At 42.8% G+C, this 23,891-nt stretch overlaps 1 protein-coding gene across 2 annotated transcripts in view; it reads right to left on the minus strand.

Annotated features, from left to right (window-relative positions):
- Window positions 1-12,860: 12,860 nt before the first annotated feature.
- The window catches only part of LOC143783389 (1-aminocyclopropane-1-carboxylate synthase-like protein 1), a 50,085-nt gene continuing 39,054 nt past the window's right edge, over window positions 12,861-23,891 (minus strand). The window contains exons 4-15 of one of the 2 annotated variants that reach the window (XM_077271807.1): window positions 21,968-22,038; window positions 21,354-21,423; window positions 20,499-20,565; window positions 20,060-20,157; window positions 18,835-18,912; window positions 18,379-18,479; window positions 17,814-17,897; window positions 16,774-16,819; window positions 15,987-16,128; window positions 15,549-15,691; window positions 13,526-13,675; window positions 12,861-13,098 (exon numbers count right to left, since the gene is read on the minus strand). In XM_077271807.1, the coding sequence (XP_077127922.1) occupies window positions 13,084-13,098; window positions 13,526-13,675; window positions 15,549-15,691; window positions 15,987-16,128; window positions 16,774-16,819; window positions 17,814-17,897; window positions 18,379-18,479; window positions 18,835-18,912; window positions 20,060-20,157; window positions 20,499-20,565; window positions 21,354-21,423; window positions 21,968-22,038 (1,065 nt within the window). In that variant the 3' untranslated portion in view covers window positions 12,861-13,083. Of the gene's footprint in view, window positions 13,099-13,525; window positions 13,676-15,548; window positions 15,692-15,711; window positions 15,901-15,986; window positions 16,129-16,773; window positions 16,820-17,813; window positions 17,898-18,378; window positions 18,480-18,834; window positions 18,913-20,059; window positions 20,158-20,498; window positions 20,566-21,353; window positions 21,424-21,967; window positions 22,039-23,891 lie in introns of those variants that run through there. The other variant, XM_077271806.1, reaches the window with a different exon arrangement.

The following is a 23,891-nucleotide window of genomic DNA, read 5'->3' on the forward strand; positions in this document are numbered from 1 at the left end:
GACAGTGATGATAATGTCTGGGGAATTAATGGCACCATATAAGGCCTGTCCCACACGTCCAGATAATTCCGGTACCGGAGTTATCCGTGTGCTCACGTGGCACATGTGCGGCAGCCGTGTGCCGCCCGTGTGCCGACTGGGTACCACACGGACTGTGCAGGAGACAGCGCTATGGGAGGTGGAGCCGCATATTCATCACTGTAATGAGCGGCACCACGTGACCGCTCATACAGGAGAAGCTGCGGAGCAGAGAGGACGCATCGAGGGAGCTGGGTGAGTATTTTATTTCCAGCCGGCGGGCGCACAGGGGGTGGGAGGGGGGTGGTGACAAAGATCTTTATTTCAACCGCAAAAAAAACAAAAAAACAATGATTTTTCATTTCTTCTGGAGAGAAGAAATGAATGGCGGCTTCAGCACCACAAGCTGGGGGGACAGCGCTTACTGTAGCGCTGTCTCCTGCACGGCACATGGACTGCACACGGACAGCATCCGTGTGCGGTACGTGTTTTACACGGACCCATTGACTTTAATGGGTCTGTGTGATCCGTGCGCTCCCACGAACACTGACATGTCTCCGTGTTTTTCAAGCGGACACACGGTCCGTGAAAACACGCTGACATGTGCAGAGACACATTGATTTTTAATGTGTCTACGTGAGTCAGTGTCTCCGGTACATGAGAAAACTGTCACCACACGTACCGGAGCCACTGACGTGTGAAACCGGCCTAAGTGAGTAAAATAAAATAAATAAATTACTAGACGGGTTGGCAAATCTCTGAGCACATGCTGAAGCCTCTCGAAACCCAGTGGACAGCAGTCAGTGCTCCTGGAAGGTTTCTTGTGCATGGCGTTGTAGTAACCAGATCGATTCAAGGGCGTTCTAGGTTTTAATGGGAAGTAATAAATGTTTCTAGGACAGGGAATATATGTCCTGATCATAGGTCAGTATATGAGATGCTCCCTCTAAGGCCGGGGTCACACTAGTGTAGAATACGGACAAGTGCTATGTGAGAAAACATCATATAACACTTGGACCAGCGTTACTTTAGGGGGCAGATCACATCTGCGATTATTTTCTCATGCCGAATCTGCCTTCGAGAACAATCGCCATACTCTAGTGTGACCCCGACCTAACCGAAAAACCCTGGTGTTCAGACGCTCAGTCAGAGGGCATGGAGGAACGCTCAGTCAGGGGGCATGGAGGAACGCTCAGTCAGGGGGCATGGAGGAACGTTCGTCAGGAGGCATCGAGGAACGCTCAGTCAGGGGGCATTGAGGAACGCTCAGTCAGGGGGCATCGATGAATGCTCAGTCAGGGGGCATGGAGGAAACATTTGTGGCCAGAAAAGAGAGTCTGACAATTGGAAACAATTTTTGTTGGTCATCCTAAAAAAAGTTGAATATGAAATCCCATTGAGTCTTATCGGGTCATTGAGTCACAGTACCATTCGGATTTGCCAATACACAATTGTTATCATCATTACTCCATGGGCTCAACACTAAGCAGCGGAGCGGCCATTACACAATGTCATCTAAGCTATGACCCGGAAATCTTCCAAATAAGATAAGGGGGAAATCCAGGGAAAAAATCATAGATGATTAATTTGTCTAATCAAATTATTTACTTATATCAATCAGATACTGATACACTTTTTTTTACATTTCTTTTACATTTCTAAGTGTAGATTATTTTACGTAAATGATTTTTGGGGGCGCTTATTTTGTATGGTGGGAGCTGTGATATCACCCATTATGAATGCCTGATCCTGTGTTATCTGCTGTATATAAAGGTGTTATCAGGAGGAGGAGGAGGTGACCTGTGACATCACCTATTGTGAATGGTGGATCCTGTGTTATCTACTGTATATAGAGGTGTTATCAGTCATTGTACAGGAGGAGGTGAGCTGTGACATCACCTATTGTGAATGGTGGATTCTGTGTTATCTACTGTATATAGAGGTGTTATCAGTCATTGTACAGGAGGAGGTGAGCTGTGACATCACCTATTGTGAATGGTGGATCCTGTGTTATCTACTCTATATAGAGTTGTTATCAGTCATTGTACAGGAGGAGGTGGTGAGCTGTGACATCACCTATTGTGAATGGTGGATCCTGTGTTATCTACTGTATATAGAGGTGTTATCAATCATTATACAGGAGGAGGAGGTGAGCTGTGACATCACCTATTGTGAATGGTGGAACCTGTGTTATCTACTGTATATAGAGGTGTTATCAGTCATTGTACAGGAGGAGGAGGTGAGCTGTGACATCACCTATTGTGAATGGTGGATCCTGTGTTATCTACTGTATATAGAGATGTTATCAGTCATTGTACAGGAGGAGGTGTGCTGTGACATCACCTATTGTGAATGGTGGATCCTGTGTTATCTACTGTATATAGAGGTGTTATCAGTCATTGTACAGGAGGAGGTGAGCTGTGACATCACCTATTGTGAATGGTGGATCCTGTGTTATCTACTGTATATAGAGGTGTTATCAGTCATTGTACAGGAGGAGGTGAGCTGTGACATCACCTATTGTGAATGGTGGATCCTGTGTTATCTGTTATATCTCTGCCTGTGTTGGTAATAAGATGACTGCTGAGAAGTCATCTTTGTAGAACAAGAAGTGTCAGCTTATTATGAAGCTGATTGGACAAAGTGAAACCTGTAACATTTCAGGATTAATATAAATATATAGATATGAAAAATTAAAAATAAAGCCTATGTACATTTGCTTTACTCTAATTTCAGCTTCTTTACACTGTATGAGGGCAGCATGGTGGCTCAGTGGTTAGCATGGAAAGAAAGAACAGAACTATTAAGGAAACCTCAAAGATGAAGAATATAAGGCTAAGTTCACACTGGGCGTTTTTGCTACTTTTTAATGCTAATTTTCAGCTGCTTTTTACAGTACCGGCAAAGTCCATCAGATTTCAGAAATCTCATGCGCACACATTTTTTTTCAGTATTTTGTGCATTGAATGTTTTTTGGACATAGAGCATGTCACTTCTTTCAGCGTTTTTTCAGTGTTTTTCACCTATTGAAAGCAATGGGTGATGAAAAAAATGCTAACAAAAAGAAAAAAAGCAAGTACAGCAGTATATGAAATCCATTTATTTTTGTGATTTTTCCAGGTTTAACATCTTGTCTTGATCGCCTGAGATGGCAGTTTGGATTAGTACTTGCTGAATTTAATTAGTGATGTGTTAGAGTACGTGTCCACGTTCAGGATGGCCGGCGCTTTGGACGGAGTGGAAAACTCGCTCCGCCCAAAGCGCCGCCCCCTTCTGTAGACGTGATGATTCCGGATGTGTTCATTGCACACATCCGGAATCATCACACCACACACATAGGGCCCTGTGTTTTACCTTGCGGCGGCGGCGCAGCGTGGCACCGCACACAGATGTATCCAGGACATGGGCTACAAGTGTCGCATTCCTTGTGTCAGCCACTCATGACCAATAGACAACGCCAGAAGCGTCTTACCTGGGACAAGGAGAAAAAGAACTGGACTGTTGTCAGTGGTTCAAGGTGTTTTCAGATGAAAGTAAATTTTGCATTTCATTTGGAAATCAAAGTCCCAGAGTCTGGAGGAAGAGTGGAGAGGCCACAATCCAAGCTGCTGGAGGTCTGGTGTGAAGGTTCCACAATCAGTGATGGTTTGGGGAGCCATGTCATCTGCTGGTGTAGGTCCAATGTGTTTTATCAAGATCAAAGTCAGCGCAGCCGTCTACCAGGACATTTTGTAGAACTTCATGCTTCCCTCTGCCGACAAGCTTTTTGGAGATGGAAATGTCATTCTCCAGCAGGACTTGGCCCCTGTCCACACGGCCAAAAGTACCAACACCTGGTTTACAAACAACAGTATCACTGTGCTTGATTGGCAGCAAACTCGCCTGACCTTAACCCCATAGAGAATCTATGGGGTATTGTCAAGAGGAAGATGAGAGACACCAGAGCCAACAATGCAGACGAGCTGAAGGCTGCTATCAAAGCAACCTGGGCTTCCATAACACCTCAGCAGTGCCACAGGCTGATCGCCTCCATGCCACGCCGCATTGATGCAGTAATTGATGCAAAAGGAGCCCCGACCACGTATTGAGTGCATTTACTGAACATAAATTTCAGTAGGCCAACATTTCGGAGTTTAAAATCATTTTTCAAGCTGGTGTTATAAAGTATTCTAATTTACTGAGATAATGACTTTTGGGTTTTCATTGGCTGTAAGTCATAATCATCAACATTAACAGAAATAAACACTTGAAATAGATCACTCTGTCTGTAATGACTCTATATAATATATGAGTTTCACTTTTTGTATTGAAGAACTGAAATAAATTCACTTTTTGATGATATTCTAATTATGTGAGAGGCACCTGTATGTCTTGTATTGGTGACTTGTGTGTTCATGTTTCTGTGGTGGAAGCAAAACTGAACTTTGGGATTCTGAAAAATTGCCAAAAAAACTCACCAAAACATGCATTTTTTTGAGGGTATGTGCACACGTTGCGGATTTGACGTTGCGGATTCGCAGCAGTTTTCCATGTGGTTTACACTACCATGTAAACCTATGGAAAACCAAATCCGCAGTACACATGCTGCAGAAAATACCACGCGGAAACGCTGCGGTTTATTTTCTGCAGCATGTCAATTCTTTGTGCGGATTCCACAGCGTTTTACACCTATTCCTTTAAAGGAATCCGCAGGTGTAAAACCGCAGGTGGAATCCGCAGCACAATGGGTGTTTTACTTGTGGATTTTTAACATTCTGCGCTGAAAAATCCGCCCGCGAATCCACAACGTGTGCACAGACTCCCTCGGAAGAAGGCACACGCAGCCGAAACGCGCGTTGGGGTCGTGGCACCATCAGACCAGAGGTAATGTAAATCATACAAGTTTGTCTTTTGTAATCATCCATTATGCCGTTTGTTTTACTGACCTATTTGTAGGCATTGTGAATGACTATGCCGTTAAGGCGAGAGAGACTTTTTATCCACAGGGTTAATGAATAATGTGGCAGTGGATTATATGGCTCTGTGACACTAGTACCTTTGGTCTGTGGTGTTGCGTTTTCATTTTTGGTACCAGTTCCATCATTATTGTTTACAAATTTTATATGTTATTATCAATAAAATTTATGGAATTTTTTGTATGTTAAGGCCACGTTCACACTTTGCGGCCTGCTCTGCGGGTTAATCCCGCAGCGGAAATGATAAGTCTGCAGGGCAAAACCGCTGCGGTTATCCCTGCAGATTTATCGCGGTTTGTTCCGCGGTTTCTGCTGCGGGATTACTCCTGTACTATTGATGCTGCATATGTAGCAATATGCAGCATCAATAGTAATGTAAAAAATAATAAAAATTGGCTATACTCACCCTCTGACGTCGCGATCTCCTCGGCGCTGCAGGCGGCTGTGCCGACAAGGACCTTCGTGACGTCACGGTCATGTGACCGCGGCGTCATCACGGTCATGTGACCGCGACGTCACCACAGGTCCTGTTCGGCACAGCAAACCGAAGACCGGACGCCGCGGGCAGCGCTGAGAGGTGAGTATAGCATCATTTTTTATTTTAATTCTTTTTTTTACACCAAAATATGGTTCCCAGGGCCTGGAGGAGAGTCTCCTCTCCTCCACCCCGGGTACCATCGGCACATTATCCGCTTAACTTCCCGCAACGTGGGCACAGCCCCGTGCGGAAAGTGAGTGGATCAATGCATTCCTATGGGTGCAGAATCGCTGCGATTCTGCACCAAGAAGTGACATGCTCCTTTTTTTCCGCAGAAAAGCCGCGCAGCTTTTCCCGCGGAAATCCGCAGCGTGGGCACAGCGGGTTTTGTTTTCCATAGGGTAACATTGTACTTTACCCTGCATGGAAAACTGCTGCGGATCCGCAGTGTCAAATCCGCTGCGGATCCGCGGCAAAACCCGCAAAGTGTGAACATAGCCTTAGTTCTAGTGTGCGCAATTTTTTTATAGGTTTATATAAACGTGTGCACATAGCCTAGCTCTGCTTCTTTTCTGCCAAGAGTGCAGGGGTTTTGCTGTAGAAAAAAAAAAAACAGCAAAAATGCCTAGTGTGAACTTAGCCTTAATGGTCCCATGGAGGACGCCCTTTGGACTTTGTTCCATCCTGGATTTTATAATTGTAATAAGCTAATTAATTTTTTCTTATTTGCATTTCACACAGGATAGCAGGCGAAGGTCGGGTAAACAAGGGTATGGAAAACCATCCAGAAAACTCAGGCAGTTTTCGCCCAATTTTTATCCATATTGTCATCCGCGTACATTTTCTATGTCTGTGTGACATGTTCTGTATGGGATCCAATGTTTTTTTACGCACCATAAATTTAAATAAGTGAAACTAAGAAGACATTAGTGCATAGGCCACGTTCACATCTTCAGTATTTGGTCAGTATTTTACATCAGTATTTGTAAGCCAAAACCAGGAGTGGAACAATTAGAAAAGTATAGTAGAAACATATGCTCCACTTCTGTATTTATCACCCACTCCTGGTTTTGGCTTACAAATACTGATGTAAAATACTGAGCAAATTCTGAACGTGTGAACATGGCCATATTAAAATCCTGGACAGGTTCCCAGAAAGCCCTTTACGGCTATGCGCACACAACAACTTTTTCAGGCAGATTCTACCTTGAATTAAAAAATAGTAGGGCCGCACCCTAAAATAATAACGTCTCTATGGACAACAGGGCGCCCGTCCTCACCAGGGGATCCATCCCAGTATAAAGATCCAAATACAAATGAAGAAAGGGACAGCACCACAGCAGATGGAAAGAAACAGCTTACGTGTTTATTCTGCCTTCTGCAACGTCTCGGTCCGAAGACCTTTATCAAGCATGATAAAGGTCTTCGGACCGAAACGTTGCAGAAGGCAGAATAAACACGTAAGCTGTTTCTTTCCATCTGCTGTGGTGCTGTCCCTTTCTTCATTTGTATTTCTACCTTGAATTAATCTGATAAAGCACCACAAAACCGCTGCAGAAAATGAACAGAATGCACGGCAATGTTAAAACGACACTGCTGTGCACATGTTCAGTTTTTCTGTTACTTCTTTTAAGGGTATGTGTCCACGATCCGGAGTTGCGGCAGGTTGGATGCTGTGTACTTGCGCAGCGTTCAACCCACAGCGTCCAGATGTTACAGCATAGTGGATAGAATTTCTAGAAATCCCATGCCCACTGAGTGCACAGACTCCCACAGCTCACACGCGGACACTGACATGCGGTGCGTCTCTGCAGACTGCAGCATGTCCATTTATCTTGTGGAGATGCTAGAGAAATTTGGACGCACCCGGCCTAACAGTTTCATGGTTAGGAAACCGTAAAGTGGTTATATGAAGCAGCATGATCAGTCTCTGAACGGCTTCCACCAGGAAACTGCTCTTTAGTTATAGTTTACATTACAGAAGAAAGTCGCTGGCATCACAAAAATGACGCTGAGACCGCCAGCAAAGCTATTTCAGGAAAAGTCAGCCTGCTTTGTAGAGAAGCGACTTCAATCTAGAAAAATCTCAGCGAGTTTGCTATTGTCTTAAAGCCATGTGCACACGGAGTTTTCAAGGAGTTTTTGGAGGAGATGCTGCGCGGAACCTCTCCAAATCCTTCTCCGAATTTTCTTTCTGCTCGAAAAAATCAGCAAAAAGACACTGCGTGCAAATATCTGATGGGTGTTTTTTTAAGGAGTTTTTGGGTCAACTCTCGCTGTTGGTGCCACTTACTGATACTATTAAAATCTGTTTTTAATACAGTTGGCAATAAGCCGATCAAAAATTATCTCCCTACTGGGACCCTCAGTGATCATCTGTAATCTGTTGGGAAAACTGGCAGTAAGTGTTTAGTTTTCCTGCAGCGTCTCCCCAGGTGGAAATGAGCAGTGCACAGTGTCTATACACATCAGTGGATGTTCTGTATGATGAAGGACAGGACAGGTCCTCCAGAGTGAGGTGCTCGATACAATCTGCTCTCTACTTTGGCCAACAGGTGAGATACCTGAACAGAGGACGTCCTTCTATTAACCCAAAATTCTCCAATAGTGAATACGAATATGAGTTTTTCTACACTGTACAATCCCTTTAACGCTGACTCTCATATGTGCAGTCGCCTGCATGGCCATCGTCATCAGACGTGACGCACTACTGGTGGTTGGGTAATACCGGTGAATAAGGCGGGATACAGTAAGACAATAAATAATACCGCTCTGCTCTGTCATGGCTGATGACCTGAGTCAGTGCGGTGTACAGATAATGTATCTGGTTAATTATTACATGTACATTCCACACTATGAATACGTAGAAATTGTACTTTGTCCTGATTTCTATCCCCCGTAGACGGAGCTTTCTTGCTTCTCGTCACTTCTGTTTCCTCTTTTTATTTAATTGGTATTCCGATAACAAGGCGTTATCATCTTTACTTAGGACACATAACAAGACGTAGACTTGTGCCAGTCTGACCATTTGGATTCCCACCGGTTACGAGAACTTGGCACCTTTGTCCCCCGTCTGAATGGACAGTAGTTGCAGATGGTTGATCGCTGCTCCTTTCACTCTTTATAGGGGCTGTGGAGATCGCCAAGCACTGTGCTCCACTATCTCCGGCAGTCTCATAGAGAAAGAATGGGGCTGGAGAACCTTGGAGAAACTGGAGTACTAATCAGTAGGGTTGAGCGAAACGGGTCGTTCATTTTCAAAAGTCGCCGACTTTTGGCAAAGTCGGCGTCTCATGAAACCCGACCCGATCCCTGTGGGGGTCGGCCATGCGGTACGCGATCTTGGCGCCAAAGTCGCGTTTCGTATGACGCGATTAGCGCCATTTTTTCAGCCAATGAATGAGCGTGGGCAGAGTGATGACATAGGTGTTAGGGGAGTGAACGCCTATCGTCATGTTATCGCTTGTGCGCAGTAGCGAGTTGGAATGTGCAAATCGAAATGAGAGAGAGAGAGAGAAAAAAAAAAAAAAAAAAAAATATTATCTTCACTGGGTTTCGTGTTTCGCGCGAGAAGCCCGACTTTTCACTGTGGTCGGCCGATTTCACTCGACTCGACTTTTAAGACAGTCGGGTTTCACAAAACCCGACTCGACCCTAAAAAACTAAAGGTCGCTCAACCCTACTAATCAGTATTCTGGCATGTTGGTGTCAGACAAGAATCTGGGCATGGGTCTGAAGTCTGTGGATACACAGGGCGTGAACACATCCACCCAACCAAACAAATAGGCTAATGCCAGCAGCCTCCTCCAGTGTCAGTATCGGTCCCATATCAGGGATCAGTGTAGTCACCATGGAAGACCTGGCCGTGATATCTGTACTGTAACAAGACATGCACCCGAGGGTCCATGGATTCCATTAAGCATTTTGCCTTTCATAGTCTTTGTGTTGCACTATGCATTGCTGGCTGCAGAATGAGTTATCTGAGAATCGGTCAGTGAGCTCTTTCTTATAAAAGTCTAAGGCTACTTTCACACTAGCGTTAACTGCAATACGTCGCAAATGCGTCGTTTTGCCGAAAATACGCATCCAGCAAAAGTTCTTGCTGGATACGTTTTTTCGTCATAGACTAACATTAGCGACGCATTTGCGACGCATTGCCAAACGTTGCGTCCGTTTTGCGACGCTTGGACGTGTGGTAGCGGACCGTCGTGAGAAAAAAACGTTACATGTAACGTTTTTTGCTCACGACGGTCCGCTTTTTCCGACCGCGCATGCGCGGCCGGAACTCCGCCCCCACCTCCCCGCACTTCCCCGCACCTCACAATGGGGCAGCGGATGCGTTGGAAAAATACATCCGCTGCCCCCGTTGTGCGGCGGAGACCACGCTAAGTCTCGCTGTGCCTCGGGCCGACGTTCCCGACGCTAGTGTGAAAGTAGCCTTAGTAACACTTTTACCCCTCTTTTTCTTGGCATCTCTCTGCTGATTTATGACCACAGAACACACAAAATTGAATGAGCCGGGAAAGAAAAAGACTCTAAAAGCCAAATGGTGCAAAAGTGTATAATGATTGACGATAGAAAAATATAAATATTTAGATTTATAGGCCTCGTCTCAAGTTCTTAAATAGTTAAAATTGCAAATTGCTTGTAAAAACAATCATCTTTGCGATTTACCTTTTATTAAAAATCCTCTCCGTTCTCAAGGGCGAAAAAGATTTTTAATGTTATAGTCAATTGGTAATTGTTGAGGTTACCGGCCACCTCTGCAGTCTCAAAGTGGCTGGTTACCTAGGCAACGAACATGCATCATTTGCAGGCTTTACGTTACTGGAGCAGGACAGATCACTGGATTTGCCTAACCTTTGTGCTCCTGCGTTTATCTGATGCTGAAGACACAAATGTGCCTTTGCCCCCTGATGAAGCCACGCTTTGTGGCAATACACGTGGGGTCCCTTTCTCCTTGTACCATGCTTTAGCTGGGTCTTTTCAACATGTCTACTAACAGGTTATTTAGTTCAGCCGTGCCCTTCCTGGGGGGATTTCTTTGCTCTTTTAAGCTGATATATATATATATATATATATATATATATATATATATATATATATATATATATATATACATACATACATACATACATACATACATACATACATACATACATACATACATACATACATACATACATACATACATACATATATATATATATATATATATATATATATACATATATATATACATATATATACATATATATATACATATATATATATTCATGTTGTTCCTTGTCACAACATATGTGCCGCTTTCATTATTCTGATCAAACCTGATACATGCATGTTTATACTAAGCCTATGTGGAATAGTTTTGAACTTCAGTACTTATTCTATCCCTGTGCGGGTTGTCTTATTTATTATTTATCTTATTCCCAGCAAACAAAATGGAGAAGGATAGTCAGTCCTTGATGTATTCCAGCCGCTTGGCTTTTATATATTTGTGTTGTGGTTATCTTGTTTAAAAATAAAATTATTAATTTCATTTTTTTGGTGATCCTTACTTTTCATACACACTTCTTTTTCTCTCAGCTGGTTAGGAAGTAGAGGAACTGTGAGCTCCTGAAGAAAGAAGATGAGAATGTTCCAGGAGGTAGAGGAGCGGTGCGCTCCTGAAGAAAGAAGATGAGAATGTTCCAGGAGGTAGCAAAGCAGTGCGCTCCTGAAGAAAGAAGATGAGAATGTTCCAGGAGGTAGAGGAGCGGTGCGGTGCGCTCCTGAAGAAAGAAGATGAGAATGTTCCAGGAGGTACAGGAGCGGTGCGGCGCGCTCCTGAAGAAAGAAGATGAGAATGTTCCAGGAGGTAGAGGAGCGGTGCACTCCTGAATAAAGAAGTTAAGAATGTTCCAGGAGGTAGAGGAGCAGTGCGCTCCCGAAGAAAGAAGATGAGAATGTTCCAGGAGGTAGAGGAGCAGGGCACTCCTGAATAAAGAAGTTAAGAATGTTCCAGGAGGTAAAGGAGCAGGGCGCTCCTGAAGAAAGAAGATGACAATGTTCCAGGAGGTAGAGGAGCAGGGTGCTCCGGAAGAAAGAAGATGAGAATGTTCCAGGAGGTAGAGGAGCGGTGCACTCCTGAATAAAGAAGTTAAGAATGTTCCAGGAGGTAGAGGAGCAGTTCCCTCCAGAAGAAAGAAGATGAGAATGTTCCAGGAGGTAGAGGAGCAGGGCACTCCTGAATAAAGAAGTTAAGAATGTTCCAGGAGGTAGAGGAGCAGTGCGCTCCGGAAGAAAGAAGATGAGAATGTTCCAGGAGGTAGAGGAGCAGGGCACTCCTGAATAAAGAAGTTAAGAATGTTCCAGGAGGTAAAGGAGCAGGGCGCTCCTGAAGAAAGAAGATGAGAATGTTTCAGGAGGTAGAGGAGCAGTGCGCTCCTGAAGAAAGAAGATGAGAATGTTCCAGGAGGTAGAGGAGCAGTGCGCTCCGGAAGAAAGAAGATGAGAATGTTCCAGGAGGTAGAGGAGCGGTGCACTCCTGAATAAAGAAGTTAAGAATGTTCCAGGAGGTAGAGGAGCAGTGCGCTCCTGAAGAAAGAAGATGAGAATGTTCCAGGAGGTAGAGGAGCAGTGCGCTCCTGAAGAAAGAAGATGAGAATGTTCCAGGAGGTAGAGGAGCAGGGCACTCCTGAAGAAAGAAGATGAGAATGTTCCAGGAGGTAGAGGAGCAGTGCGCTCCTGAAGAAAGAAGATGAGAATGTTCCAGGAGGTAGAGGAGCAATGCGCTCCTGAAGAAAGAAGATAAGAATAGTCTGGGAGGTAGAGAATTTGTGCACTCTGGAAGAAATAAGATAAGAACACTCCAGGTGGCAGAGGAAAGGTGCACTCCTGAAGATAGAAGAAGAAAAAAAGATTTGTCCACACCTTAGGGTTCCAATGAAAAGACAACAAGCATGGACCATGAATACTGAGAGAAACTAATAAAGTATTTTTTTGGAAAACTATACAACTCTAGTTTTGAGTATGCCAGGGCTAGCTAGAATTGTTCTTTAATATTTCTTACATATTTTATTAATTTCCCAATGTTGTCACAGGAGAACATAGTGATGGGTAAACGCCCCATCAAAGCTCCTAGAACACCGGCAGCCGCCACTTCTCTTTCTATAGTGTCCCAAGATGCTCCTGAATATCCCAGGATTGTTTCCAAAAAACTGGGACAGACCCAATGAATATGTGACTATTTGTAGCTGCAAATTCACATTGGGCAAATATCGGGTTTGCTGATCTAGTATATAATGTAAATGTCGTGGCCAGGTTTGTTGGTTTTTCTCCTGTCATCCAGCACTTGGGTCACTTATTCTACCAGCTCTCCACCCAGATACGCCCCTACAAAAAATGACTAGAAAATAAGGTAAAGAAGACGGGCCGAATAGTAAAAGAAATGCCAGTGAAGCCTCTATGGGCACTATGCCGCTGTTCAGGTTAACCTTAGATCAATGTAATATAATATATAGGAAATAAACAGCAACAAATTCATTTCTTTATTGAAGTCAAAATTGTTTTACAATTAATAAATGTCACTTGCATTCGTTTTTTGGGGATTACTCGTGTGATTTGATTGAGGTCCACACTGTAAAACGTTTTTTAATCTTTGTAAAGCTAAAAAAAAAAAAGTAAAACAGAATTTAGAATTATTAGCAATCAATCCCACACTTTACATTCTTCCTAACAAAAGTATGGTGCCAAGATGGAGAGTTTTTATTTCCATTTTTTTTTTTTGTAAAGACAAAGTGACCAACCTGCAGATCTAATGGTCACCTACCATCTTTCTCGCTGGCTACCTTCTCTCCCTCTTTTGTTTCTATCTCTTTCCAGTATGTAACTGGGATTATAAAGGAAATAGAGCGGATGCCATCTGACAGTGGCTCCATTCTGTGTGATAGGTGGAGGATCTGTGCAATCTATCATCTACGCGGGGAGAAGGTCACACTATGGAGGCCAGTCCCACTGTATGAATGCCCCAAGTAGAAGGAAAGCCCAGGAGATGTGATTAGCTGCTTGTTCACAAGGAGATTCACTTACAGACTTGTAAGATATCATTTGGGACGGAGGTGGTCAGACGAAACCAGCCGGGCTCACCGCATTCAAAGGCTTTACCCGGAGTTATGTAAAGTTTCTCAGCAATGAACCGTTTCCATAAATCCATCTCTGCTTCAAATGTCTGCGACGTCAGAAACTACATTTAGGAATAAAGGCAAAAAAAGGAAGCGTATGAGAAAAGGTGAAAATCAGCTGGAGAGAAAAATCCAATGGAAGGAAGGGATGAAAGAAGGGAAGGAAAAAGATTAAAGAAAGTACTGAAGGAAAGGAAAGAATGGGAAAAGAAAAGAAAGAAAAAGGAAGAACGGAAGAGTAGGCAGCGAAGTAAGTACATCATGGAAGGTTAGGGAAGGAAGCAAGGAATGGGAGAGGAAGGAAGCAAGGAAAGGCACAAAAGGAATTGGAAAAAAGTAAAGAAAAATGGAAGGAAGCTAACAGTAAAGGATAAGAAGTAAAAAAGGGGAAGGAAAGAAGTTACAGAGAAGGAATGGGATGACAGAAAGGAAGTAACGAGATTAATGGATGTTTGGAAGGAAAGAGAAGAATAGGCAAGGAAAGAAGGCAGAATGAATTAGGGAAGGAAGTAACTAAAGAGGGAAAGGGAAAAAAAGGAAAGATAAGGAAGGAAAAAGAAGGAAGACAAAAAAAAGAAGAATGGAGAGATGTACAAAAGAGGAAAGAAGGATGTATGGAAGAATATGTTTTAATACAAAACGGGAAGGAAGAAAAGAAGGATGGGGAGGAAGAATGGATGGCAAGAAAAGGAAAGGAAAGAAGGAAGGAAAGGACAGGAATTAAAGGAAGGAAAGGAAAAAAAAGAAGGAAGGCATAAAAAAAGAAGAATGGAGAGATGTATAAAAGAGGAAAGAAGGAATGAAAGTAAGGATGTATAGAAGAATATATATTAGTACAAAAGGAGAGGGAAGAAAAGAAGGATGGGGATGAAGGATGGATGGGAAGGAAAGGAAAGGAAAGGAAAGGAAAGGAAAGGAAAGGAAAGGAAAGAAAGAAAGAAAGAAAGAAAGAAAGAAAGAAAGAAAGAAAGAAAGAAAGAAAGGAAGGAAGGGAGTGAAGGAAGGAAAGGAGGACAGGAAAGGAAGGAAACAGGAAAGTCAACTGGAGAAGAATAGAGGAATCCATCAAAAGGAATAGGATGAAAGGAAGGAAGTAGAAAGAGATTAATGAAAGTAGGAAAGGGAAGAATGGGGGAAGGACAGAAGGGGGAAGGAATTAGGGGAGGTAGGGAAAGACGTAACTACAGAGATGAAGGGAAAAAAGAAAGGGTAAGGAAGAAAATAAAAAGGAAGGAAGGTAACAAAAAAGAGAAGTACAAAAGAGGAACGAAGGAAGTAAAGAAGTAGTGAAGGAAGGTATGGAGTTATAGAAGAATGAGGATGAGTACAAAAACGGAAGGAAGAAGATTGGGAAGACTTACAAAAGGGAAAGAAAAGTAAAGCGGTCTGGAAGAATTACAAATAGTTTAGAGGGTGAAGAAAGGAAAGAAGAAAGAGAAGCAAAACAATTAAGTAAAATGTAAAAATGAAGAAATTAAGAAATGTAAAGCAGTGGAGGGAAGGCAGTGAAGAACTGAATACGGAGAGGCAGTACGTGAGGCAGGGATCTGCACAGTTTTATGCATTTGGTCCAGACTAAGTAACAAAAAAACATTTCTAGAGCAAATTTCACTAGTTCCCATGTAGTACCCAGGTTACTTGGCACAAGCTGATCTCAGACCCACTTGCCCATGTGTTACATGGATGGATGGTTATTTAGTTGGATGCACCGGAATTACATTTTTTCCGGCCGCCAAAGATTTACCCGTGATAACAGCTGCACGTTGGGCTGTGTCCAGTATAATAATAATATAATAATAATAATTTTATTTATATTGCGCCAACATATTCCGCAGCGCTTTATGTGGTTGACACCAGTCCGTTTATCACAAACATCTTGCAGTATGTTGCTACCAGTATATATCATGTGCCCAGCGCTGGTTCTGACGGACGTACCTTGCTGAAATCGGCCCAGACGTATATCCCCGTGGCGCGGTGGAGAACCGGTATCCCGAGTTCCTCTAGCCCAGTAACCAGTATCGTCTGAGACTCTCTAAGAAGTTCTTTATTGGTAGGAAAAAACACATTGTCCAACCAGTCTGTAAAGAAAATGATAATTAAAGGGGTCGTCACTACATTTATATTGATGATGTATCTTTAATATTGGCGGGGGTCCGATACCATGGGGGGGGGGTGTCCCTACACAATGTGATGCTGTCCAATCAGTGCTGATACATTGCGTGGACAACGGGAGGACAACATCCAGTTCTCAATTATTGCAATATTGCCAAGAGGAGCAACAGAGGGACTAAAAAAAAATGCTCCAGAATTGTTATTTTATAAGGAAAACCAAGTATTGTGACGCAGATCAGATAGCAAAATCCAATGACTGACCTCTGTCCCGGAGTAACTGATAGACCATGAATTGGGTAGTTCCCGAACATTGGTGGAAAGTTGCCAGCCGACTCATGGAATGGACGACGTGCTTATTTTCTGTATACAGCATCCCTACACGGAGGCCATTCATTCCAAAATCCTATAAATTAATCAGAGACACAAAACAGCACAGTTATTATTTGGTTATGTTGGAAATATCTCAGCAAAATGTGTGAATAAGCCCTTAAAGGATATGGACACCTAACAGTATTGATTTTTTTTTTTTTTATTTAAATGCAAGTATTTTGGCCAAAAAATTATTTTTGCAATTGGGTTTCATCATAAATTTTGCACTGTTTGTCTTTTACAGGCTTTTTGTTTCTCTGCACGTTGCTGGATACAGAATGATTCAACTGGACATCCAACAGTGAGCTTTGAGAGTCTTTTTCTGAGCTCCTCTGTGCTGAGTTATGACCATGGGCCACATGAAAATTGCACTTGGTTTTGATGTAGTTGTCAATCAGGAGTTCAGAAAAGACAGATGAAACAGTTACAAACTTCTATGTGAGAAAGAGTTCACTGACTGAGTCTCGGTTAACTCACTCTGCAGCCAGGAATGTGCAAGGAATCAAAGGAGCCTGTAAAAACCAGAGCTTGCAATTTTTTTAATGAAAACCATTTGCATAAAAAAATATTTTTTTGCCTAAAATACATGCATTGCATTTAAGAAACAAAATATCCATATCTTTGAAAGGAACATATGAATCAAAATGATCTTTTTCTTTGTGGAGGGTTCAGACCTTACCTTACTGAGTCCCCATATAAAGTGCGTTCTCTCGGGATCTGGAAGACTAAATATAAAAAAAATAGTAATAATATTAATGACTATAAGATTTAAAAACTATGGATTTGTCTCTGACTTTTGGAGACAAAAATGGATCGTTTCCAGTCCATATACCCCTTTTAAGATAGTCCTGTCATAAAGTGTGAGCAGCGGGTTGGGGCTGGTTAGCTTGTAGGTTGATTTTTTTTTTTTTTGTAATATCTGTTCTGAAGACCAATTCGATTAGTTGTAGCTATTTTTTTTAGGTTTAATTATCCTCCAAATATTGCAAAGTTATGAATATTTGTAATATCCTTCATTACCTTACTTTCCTTCCTTCTCTCCAAAAGACTATGCTGTAGTGCTGTTTCAGTGTCCTGTATATGCTCCTTTAAAAGCTGCTTTCAACTGCTGCTCAGCAAAATCGATACACTATATTCATCAAAAGTAGGAGAACTTCCCTGTCTGAGCACAGTGATCAGAACAGAGAGGCTCAGACAAGGAAAGTCTCGTATTCTGAAGAATATATTGTAAGGATATTACGAAGCAGCAGTTGAAAGCAGCTTCAAAAGGAGCACGATTCATATACTGAATACTCATAACATTAGAACTATATTGTGAAGGTCTCCTTGATTCAGCCAAAACAGCTCTGTACCTTCCAGGCATGGACTCTACAAGACCACAGAAGGTGTCTTGTGATATCTGGCACCGAGACATTAGCGGTAGAACCTTTCTGTCATCAGCCTTGTATAAATGATCCTTGGGTGGCCATGACCTTGCTGCCAGTTCACCGGTTGTCCTTCCTTGGATCACTTTAGGTAAGTTCTAGCCATTGTGTACCGAGAACATGACACAAGACCTGACAACCTGGAGTTCCTCGTAACCCAGAAGACATCACAATTTAGCCCTCTCCGAGCCACATGCTTCCACCTTGATGTCCGTATTACATATTTATATTATTTTTGGACAAATTACCATCTCCAACAGAAGAAAGTTCAGCTAGACTCCAGCTTGGTACTTACACACGGAAGGACAGGACACTGGTAAAGTCGTTGTCCAAGACTGACAGCATGTAAATTTCATCCAAAATCACGTGCAAGCTATACCTAGAGACAAGCAGGAATAAAAGCGAGTACAGTAAAAGGATAAAACTATTACTAAATTCTCCATCTCTGCACCAATTTTGTGCCTTTGTACGATATGGTTACGCTTTGCCTAATTTTTGATAACAGAAAAATATCTTGATGATTTCTCCAGGCACCACAAGTCTGAAGATGTAGATATATAGATCATTCCAAAATTCCATGCTGGTCCTTAGATAAAAGTCGTCCCGAGGCGGTCAGTTTCAGATCGGTGAAATGAACGAGTGTTTGTGTTCGTTTCGACTGATGAACACTTGAAATCCTTTAAAAGGCATGGGGCACCTTGGATTTTTTTTTTTTTTAGGCGATGAATTAAAATAAACCCACAAGCACAATGCAAACTGTTTTTTTCCCCACTGCATAATGTAAAGGCACAGGAGAGGATACAGGCTGCGCCCCGCTACAGCATGCATGTCCCAGGCAAACTCCAACCACATGGTCATACCTGCTGGCAAACTCAAGACATTCTTTCAGTAAATGGGGAGAGTAGACTTCTCCTAAAGGATTTTGGGGATTTATTAGGATTAATGCTTTGACTCTGATGCCCTGAAAAAAATAAAAAAAATTATATACCGTATATATATATATCTCACTATTTAATTTATACTAAAGAGACCTAGATGTCACAGATTTGGACTCAGGATCTCCAAGTTACATCTCTGCCATATTCCACACCAAAAACGTGATCATTCCGATTCTATGGGATTGCTCAAGTATTTCCATCAGTTCCACAGAGAAGAAGCATGGGCACCTCCGCTCCGTTTAAGACGGGGCTCTGGATTTAAATCCCTTTTTTGGGGTCCCAGAGGTCGGACCCCCAGCGCTCAGTGATGTGTCCCCAATCCTATGGTTTAGGGTTAATTCACAATTTGGGGAATAAACCTTTAACTTGACGTTGTACCTGCTGTTTTGCTTTCTCCATCCCTTCTTCTAACTTCTGTATCGTTAGTGAGAATGGAAGACTCTGATCTTCTGTTACCTAAAAGAGAAAATATAATAGTATTTATCCTATTTGGGGGGAGGCAGCGGAGGACGAAGGTCTTGGGACCCCAAGAAAAATCTATTATATAGGCACCAATGTACCAGTTGGTTGTGGAAGCAGAAGCAGTAAAAATGGGGACACCTGTGGCTCGAAGTCAATGGGGGAGCCCGCGGCTCAAAGTCAATGGGGGAGCCCGTGGCTCAAAGTCAATGGGGGAGCCTGCGGCTCAAAGTCAATGGGGGAGCCTGCGGCTCAAAGTCAATGTGGGAGCCCGTGGCTCAAAGTCAATGTGGGAGCCCGCAGCTCAAAGTCAATGGGGGAGCCCGTGGCTCAAAGTCAATGGGGGAGCCTGCGGCTCAAAGTCAATGTGGGAGCCCGTGGCTCAAAGTCAATGTGGGAGCCCGCAGCTCAAAGTCAATGGGGGAGCCCGTGGCTCAAAGTCAATGGGGGAGCCCGCGGCTCAAAGTCAATGGGGGAGTCCACGGCTCAAAGTCAATGGGGGAGTCTGTGGCGCAAAGTCAATGGAGGAGCCCGAGGCTCAAAGTCAATGGGGGAGCCTGTGGTTCCAAATCAATGGGGGAGTCTGTGACGCAAAGTCAATGGGGAAGTCTGTGGTGCAAAGTCAATCGGGGAACCTGTGGCTTGAAGTCAATGGGGGAGCCTATGGCGCTAAATTACGGACTGAATTTGCAATGTCTGGGACAGAAAAGGAACAGTGTTTAAACAAACCCTGCCCACAAACTGGCAATTCCGTCAGGGATGAGATGGTTCTGGGTAGCTTGGAGGCATCTCTAAATTGCCAGCACAGATATTAGTAATTATAAAGAACTCAGTAGTAAAATTCTGGCAGCCTTCAGTCACCACTAGGGGGAGCTTTAATATATAAACAATGTGCAGTAAGATGCTGAGCTCCCTCTAGAGGTGGCTGCAGGTAGTCAGAATTTTTCATGTAACTATTTCTGTGCTAAGAATTTAGAAGCATGTATCACAAAAAAAAATAAGAGGAGACTGACTTTAAAGGGGATTTTATGGTCTATGCCGTTATTGTTTAATCGTGGCGTCCAGCCCCTAAACAATCCTGGGGGGTACAAGTTCTATAAATCTAAAATAGCAATGATCGGGTGTATGCAATAGAACATCAGACCTGGCTGCTCAGGTGGACGTATACAGGCTGCAGACCAGAATATGCTCCAGTGTATAGGGCTATCCTGGAATAGTAGGGGGTAGGAGTCAGGAATCCATCTGGAAAAGACAGTAATGTGTAGAGGAAGGGTCAGGACAGCGTCACGTCAGGAAAATCAATCTTTTTATGTTATAGTACATATAGATGGACAGAAACACAGACAGATAGATAGATAGATAGATAGATAGATAGATAGATGATAGCCGAGAGGAATGGAGGACTACCAAGTCTTTCCTGTGTACACCGTAGACCCCGACTCTTACTGAGTCCATCGCAGTCTTAGTGATAACTTTTCCTTTCTGGTCATATCATTACTAATTATTACTCCATAGTCATTTATACTAATGAGGAATCCCTATCTAATACGAATTATATTTCTGGGGGTTTTTTTGTTACTAACCTCCAGGATTACAAATGACGGCGGAGAGCGCGCACAGGACGGAGCAGCACCCGTTCATGATGATTATCTATAGACAGGAGTAAAATGTCACTATATAGAACTAAAGGAATATGAGAAACCCAAAGATACGTCACTTCATTATTAAAGCGGTTGCACGCGGCGTTATACCAGCACTGGGGACTCTTCCACCCCAGGATCGGTGGTGGTCTCGGAGGATGGACCCACTCCCATCATAATAAAGCGATGCCCTCCGACATCTACGATGGAAAAAGCCTTGGACAAAGCGGTTCCCATCCTACACAGCGGGGGGCTGGGCTGGGCTGGCCTGGCGGCCGGTAGCACATGGCGCATCAGTTGGGAGAGGGAGCTGTAGATGACTTGCTGCTTGTGGTTTGTGAACACCATAAATCCTAAAATTATCACTTAGATATTTGGTGGCACGTTTATTAGATTGGGTCACACACTAGTACTGGGTGGCAGTATTTTTTTTTAGGCACTGTACAGTATATTAGTTTGGCCAGACGGCACCGGTGGCGGCTTATCTCCTGGAGAACGAGAGGATTGTCCTTTGGAAATCCAATGTGCCGGATCCTTGTCTCCCCCGATACAATCTATCATGGGAGAGTCTGGAGACCCCCATACACATTAGATTGTAGGCCAACTCCAGGTTCGGCCTTAGAAGAGGTACTGTAGAATACCCAGACAAGTATCCGCGTAGGACGCCATCACCCCAGGCTGGAGTCCTATTCGCCATTACCAGTAAAGCCACATTAAAAATTTAGGCCCGTGCTGTTGCCTTTGACCCTGCGATTGGGTTCTGAAACAGTGACATCGAGTACCGTAGAAATTTCTTACGTTATTTGGATTTAGTGGGACCGGAGAATGACAATAATCTGTAAGAAATCGCGCTGCTTCTTCCCGGAGGCTGAAACACAAAGGAAATCACAACAAACACCCAGTGATGTATAATACAAAAATATATATATATAAAAAAATATATATCTCACAATTATGAAGCCTAATTACACACTGCATATATTTTTAATAAAATCTCTTAAACATGATGGTGCACTTAGTCTAGAATGGCTGTATAAGCCTTTTTATAAGTTTTTCCTATCCTATATGGATTCTTAAAATGCTTCTTTTAATACCGGGGTTTTGCTTCCATTCGTACATTAATTTTCTCAGTAAACACACCAGCCTCATCAGGTCCAGGAGATCTATTTAGAATATCGAATTACTAAAATCTGATGACCTATTTGCTTTCAGTCACACATACACATTAGCTCAGGGGCCCACCCGGGAATTCCCCGGTCCCCCGATGGGCCAGTCCGAGCCTGAGTTTAATAACTGACATTAGTGGTTGTCAACTGGAAAAAGAGCAAAAGAGTAAGGAAGAAGGTAACAGGAATATTCTGTCAGTAGAGATGAGAACATATGTAAAGTGTCGCTGAGGCAGGCTGTGTTACCTTTTGATGCCCACAAAGTTATTATATCCTAACAGTGCTGGCTCCAGATAGGTCATATCAGGCCTCATAAGCTGAGATATAAATATAAAAAAAGTGCATGTGAAACCTAGAACAATTTAGTAGAACTATATCTGCTTTTTCTGTTTTACTGCATGCGTTTTGGACTGAAATTAATTTTGCAGTTGGTTTTGAATACAAATTTTGCATTGTTTTGGCTTTTGCGGGCTCTTTTTTCTCTTTACACGTAGATGGCATTGGAATGTGTTAACTGAGAGTTTGACAGTGAGCTGGTTTAGATGGGGAGTTCCTAACTGTTTCATCCGTCTTTATCTGATCTTCTCGCTCTCAGCTAGTTTATGACCACATCAAAGTTCAGCTGAACTTTGATGTGGTCCATGATCATATACCAGGTGAGAGGAGTTCTGAAAAAGACAGATAAAACAGTTAGAAACTTCTTATTAGCACAATGACTTTCTCAGTTAACTAATTCTGCAGCTGGAAATGTGCCGGGAAACGAAGAGCTTGTAAAAGCCAAAGGGTGCGAAATTTTCATGTAACCCATTTGCAAAAAAAATTGTGTTTTTTTTTGTCCAAAAATGCAAGTAAAAAAAAATAAATAAATTTGCTTCCAAAGACAGACATATACTTTAAAAGAGAATATGAGTAAAATAAAAATTTAATTTATACTATACATATATTACATATTTTATATTATTAATAATATTATATTGTACATACAAAATATGTTTCCTTAAAGAGACTCAGTCAGCAGGTTTTTACTATGTAATCTGAGGGCAGCATGACGTACGGGCTTACGCAGGGCCCCGTGCGATGACATCACTAATATGCGCCCTCTGCCTGAACAGTCACAATGCAGAGAGTCAGAGGACACCGACCTGAGGAGTCCGGAGCCGAGCAGCAGCCAGTGAGGAGAGGAGAGTATTTCAGTTTTCAGATTTTTTCTATTGTTTGGTGCATATAATTGGACCATCATATGGGCCCCATCATACACTGGAGCATCAAATATGGGGCGCATAATATATGAAGCATTATATGGGGCCCATCATATACTGGAGCATCAAATATGGGTCTCATATATGGAGCATTATATGGGGCCCATCATACACTGGAACATCATATATGGAGCCCATTATACACTGGAGCATCATATAGGGCCGATTATATATGTAGCATCATATAGGGACCATTATATATGGGGCATCATATGGGGCCCATTATATATGGAGCATCATATGGGGCCCATTATATATGGAGCATCATATGGGGCCCTGTTGTGAATTCTGCTCTTGGGCTCCGTCCGGTGGTTGTTGGTGGTAGTGCAGTTGTCTCTGGGTTGTAATCTAGGGCAGGTGTTTCTGCTGATTGCAGCTCTGTTAGGTATTTAGGTGTGCAGGATCCATGATTCCCTGCCAGTTGTCCATTGTACTTGGAGGTGTTACATCTCTGTCTGGTTCCTCCTGCTCTGCTGTCAATCCAGCTAAAGATAAGTTCTGATTTTTGTCTCTGCTGCACACATGCTGTGTGCTTTACAGTTCAGTTCAATTCATTGTGTTTTTGTCCAGCTTAGACTGTGTTTGGATATTTTCAGTCATGTTGGATTCTCAGGAGATGCAGATGTATATCCCATGTCTTTAGTTAGATGTGGTGTTTGTATTCTCTGCTGTGGATTTTTGTAGGAATTTAATACTGACCGCTTAGTACTCTGTCCTATCCTATTCTATTTAGCTAGAGGTGCCTCTTTTGCTAATTTCTGTCTTGTGCCTGTGTGTGTCATTACTCTTATATTCACAGTCAATATTTGTGGGGGGCTGCCTATCCTTTGGGGTTCTGCTTTGAGGCAAGATAGTATTCCCATTTCTATCTATAGGGGTATTTAGTCCTCCGGCTGTGTCGAGGTGTCTAG

This window comes from Ranitomeya variabilis, chromosome 6, assembly GCF_051348905.1.
Source record: "Ranitomeya variabilis isolate aRanVar5 chromosome 6, aRanVar5.hap1, whole genome shotgun sequence".
Lineage (NCBI taxonomy): Eukaryota > Metazoa > Chordata > Amphibia > Anura > Dendrobatidae > Ranitomeya > Ranitomeya variabilis.